Here is a 3,718-nt window from a genome sequence, read left to right on the forward strand (position 1 = left end):
CCTTAAAATGAAGGGTTTTGTGATTCGGAATTATTCTACTTCGAAATTCCGCCCGGATGATCATTGTCTTACAGGTTGGATCAAACAATGACCCCATTATCTTTAGTTGGTTTTTCACACTACATTCAACGTATATAAATACTCGACCATAAGTTTTAATTTCATAAGAGTAGGCGAGAAAGAAAACTAATTTGATCTTTAGGTTGAACAGCCACTGTCTCATGGCAAAGAGTTATGTTTCAAGTTTCCTTGTTGTTTTACTGTCACTTGCCGTATCGGCTGAGGCAGCACCATCACCACCACCTGCCGTCTACATCTTCGGAGACTCGACTCTTGACGTCGGTACTAATGACTTGATACCTGAGTGCCAAGCAAGGGCGGATGTTCCTTTCAACGGTGTGGATTTCCCTTACTCGGAACCGACGGGGAGGTTCAGCAATGGCCTTAACACTGCTGATGAAATCGGTACAACAACATCCATCATATTAATTAATTTACCTTCACTTTTGTTATACTTCCCCCGCATGTCATGTTAGGTTACACTTCAAATCACTTATCATCCCATGATGTTATCGGAAATAAAATAAGGAAAGTAGACCTCGCAGTTGTTTTTTTAATTTTAAATTATCATATCTTTAATATTTTTTATACTTTTTATTTATAATTTGTTTTTGTCCCCTAAAATTTTAAGGGTTTATCATTCCTAACATAAAAATTATGCGTCCATCCTTAGATGTAACTATTGGTAGACCCATATATTCTATTGTCAGATAAATTTTATTCACTCATTTAACTTATGAGTAGTCATCATAACCTTAGACCTAACTATAATATTAGGAGTAAATAAGCATCAAGTGTTAGTAATATAAGCCACCACGCATAGCTAAAAAGGAAGATTTTTCTCTCTTTCTCTCTTACATTCTACTTATTTCCAAAACAGAAAGACGAGGACTGTCTACAATTCCACCATGAATAATCGACTAAAATTTTTCATCCAAAATTAAAAAGAATGAACCGTCTACAACTGTCACAATCTAAATGTTATCGTCAACAATTTTCTTTTGCTTTCCTTTGTTTTTGTTAATTATTGATGACATGTTTTTTTCTTAGTGATGCTGTTGGGTCTAAGGAGGAGTCCACAACCTTTTCTCCGTCTTGTCCGGAATCCGTCGACTTTCAAGAAGAATATACTAAAGGGAGCCAACTTTGCTTCAGGAGGATCCGGCATTTTGAACACTACTGGACAGTATAACTACGTGAGCGTTTTGTCAACATTCCACACCATTACCTACAATTTAGTTCCTCTTCAAACACTAATTATACGCTGCTTATTTGCATACATAAATCCCCCACAATATGAGTTTTTAAACTTTCTTTCATCATTTTAGTTCAGCTTAATTTTAGGTCTGCAATTGTGTATATGCATGCATGATGTGCAGAAAAAGGTGATATCCTTGGAGGAGCAGATCCGGCAATTTTCAAGCGTTCGTTCAAACATCACAAACATGACGGGAAGTGATGCACGAACCGATGCCATTCTTTCCAAAGCATTATTTCTTATAAGTATCGGAAGCAATGACATCTTCGAGTATCTGCTTAACCTCACCCTACCACCATCGATGACCGTACCAGAGTTCAACGCCGCCCTGGTTTCCACATATGAAAACCACTTAAAGGTTCGACATGCGAATTTTGGACCTTCAAAAGTATTTCCTGTAAAGCAGTAAGTCATTACCATCTATTGTGGTTTGGCTTTCAGGCTCTGTACCAGCTTGGCGCCCGGACTTTTGGCATCTTAGCCGTTCCCCCAATTGGCTGCACCCCATTTGCGCGAGCTGTTTTCAGCACTCAAGTGTACCATAACGATAGCTGCTTTGAACCGGCACAGCAGTTTGCACAAGCGTTCTATACGGAGGCTGTGGTCTTACTACAAAAGTTTAGCTCCCAAGTTGACGATTTACGCTATTCGCTTGCAAATACGTATTTGATGACCACTACTATGATGGAAGATATGCTCGCCTTTGGTAACCATATTGCATGTCCTCTTTCAAAACTCAATTGTAAAAGGAGTCAGGGTATACTTCACTTTAGCATCTCGATTATCACTTTTGTTTTGTTTTGGTCTCCTAACTATCGACGGTGGAACTTGGTGATAGAGTTTAGAGGAGTCGACTTAAAACTTCAAAAAATTTAGAGGTTTAAACTAAAATTTTGAAAGTTTCAATTTACATTTTTTTTCAAAAAAATTGGGGTCTAACTAAATTTTTTAAAATTTTGAGAGGCTTAATGAGAATTTTTAAAAATTATGGTAGGGTTTAGTTAAGAACATTCAAAATTTTAAAAGCTTGATTTGAATTTCTAAAAATTTTGTAGGGATAAATTATTATTTTTTTAATTTAAGGGTTGAAATTATATTTTTCAAACTTTTGGGGGCATTGTACTCCACATGTCTCTATTGTGTTCGGCCCATGCTAACTATTTTTTTTAAATCATAGCTAACGTTATGTTTTGGTTTTATTTTTGTCATCTGTCGTTAAAAAAGTAACAAAATTGTTGACGTGATATTTTTTTAAAATTTTTTCAATGACGACACAGTATTATCTTATAGTGACAAGTTAATATCATCGTTAAATTTTTAACGGTTGATAATAAAGTTGAAACCAAAACCTCACTTAAGGTGTGATTTTTGAAGAAAAAATAAGTAGACGATCAAAACAAAACAAAAGTGATAATTGAGTTCTAAACGTGTAGTTTATCCAAGGAGTTATTAGGTGCATTTTCTCACCATGACTGTGATTCAGGTTTCAAGGATACTTCATCAGCTTGTTGCGGAAATGGGACTTACCCGTGCAATCAAACGGCCAGCTTTTGCTCGAATCGCGATGAATACTTGTTTTGGGACCGGTTTCATCCGACGCAGAGAGCTTCGGAGTTGGCAGCGCTAACTCTGTTCGGTGCATCGGAAGGGCTTGTGAGTCCCATGAATTTCAGTCACTTGTTGAGGGTTCAAATTTAGGAGCAGAATGGATGGAACGAGACGGACCAAGAAAGTTTTCTTCTGAAATTTTTAAATTTTCTTATATTTTAATTTTTATATATAATTTATCAATAATATATTTTTGTCTTTATCTAAAATTTTATGAACTTGTTTCTCTGTTTTTATCTAAAATTTTATTAACTTGTTTTCTTTTAAAATTTTATAAATTCACTCTTTAATATAATATCCAACATCATTAGGACTTAGGGAGCAATCCCACACAGTACACAAACACACATTTTCACATCATTGTATCACTTTTTTTGGTTTTTTAAACATAAGATCTGGAGTTTGAGATGATGGAGCAGTCCAATCAGGTTGAATTAAAAAAATTGAGTTAATCAATTTGACAATTTTTATTTTATAACTCAAAATTGATTTAAAAATTTTTCGAATCGAGTTTTCTAGCTTATGTTTAAATTTAATAGTAAATTTTTATAATATTATGATATTATTTGATTCCAATTTAAATGATTTTTTATAACCATATACAATATATATATATTTCTTCATATTTTTTTCATATGTGATATACATATATCATAAAGAGTTGAGGGTATCGACTTAAACTTAAAAACTATTCTACTAATTACTAAAAATTTTGAGTAATTCTAGTTACAATTCGAGTTATTCGAGTTGTATTTTATAACTCGACATGAACTTAAAATTTTTTAGGCGAGT

At 34.1% G+C, this 3,718-nt stretch overlaps 1 protein-coding gene across 1 annotated transcript; it reads left to right on the forward strand.

Annotated features, from left to right (window-relative positions):
- The first annotated feature begins 221 nt into the window (after positions 1-221).
- On the forward strand, positions 222-3,016 carry LOC120139030 (GDSL esterase/lipase At5g33370-like). Its single transcript, XM_039154379.1, has 5 exons — positions 222-465; positions 1,111-1,256; positions 1,440-1,676; positions 1,760-2,024; positions 2,802-3,016. Exons 1-5 carry the CDS (start codon positions 222-224, stop codon positions 3,014-3,016), a joined length of 1,107 nt encoding a protein of 368 aa, XP_039010310.1.
- The last annotated feature ends 702 nt before the right edge of the window (positions 3,017-3,718 follow it).

Source organism: Hibiscus syriacus, unplaced genomic scaffold, assembly GCF_006381635.1.
Source record: "Hibiscus syriacus cultivar Baekdansim isolate YM2019G1 unplaced genomic scaffold, ASM638163v2 tig00110720_pilon, whole genome shotgun sequence".
Taxonomy (NCBI): domain Eukaryota; kingdom Viridiplantae; phylum Streptophyta; class Magnoliopsida; order Malvales; family Malvaceae; genus Hibiscus; species Hibiscus syriacus.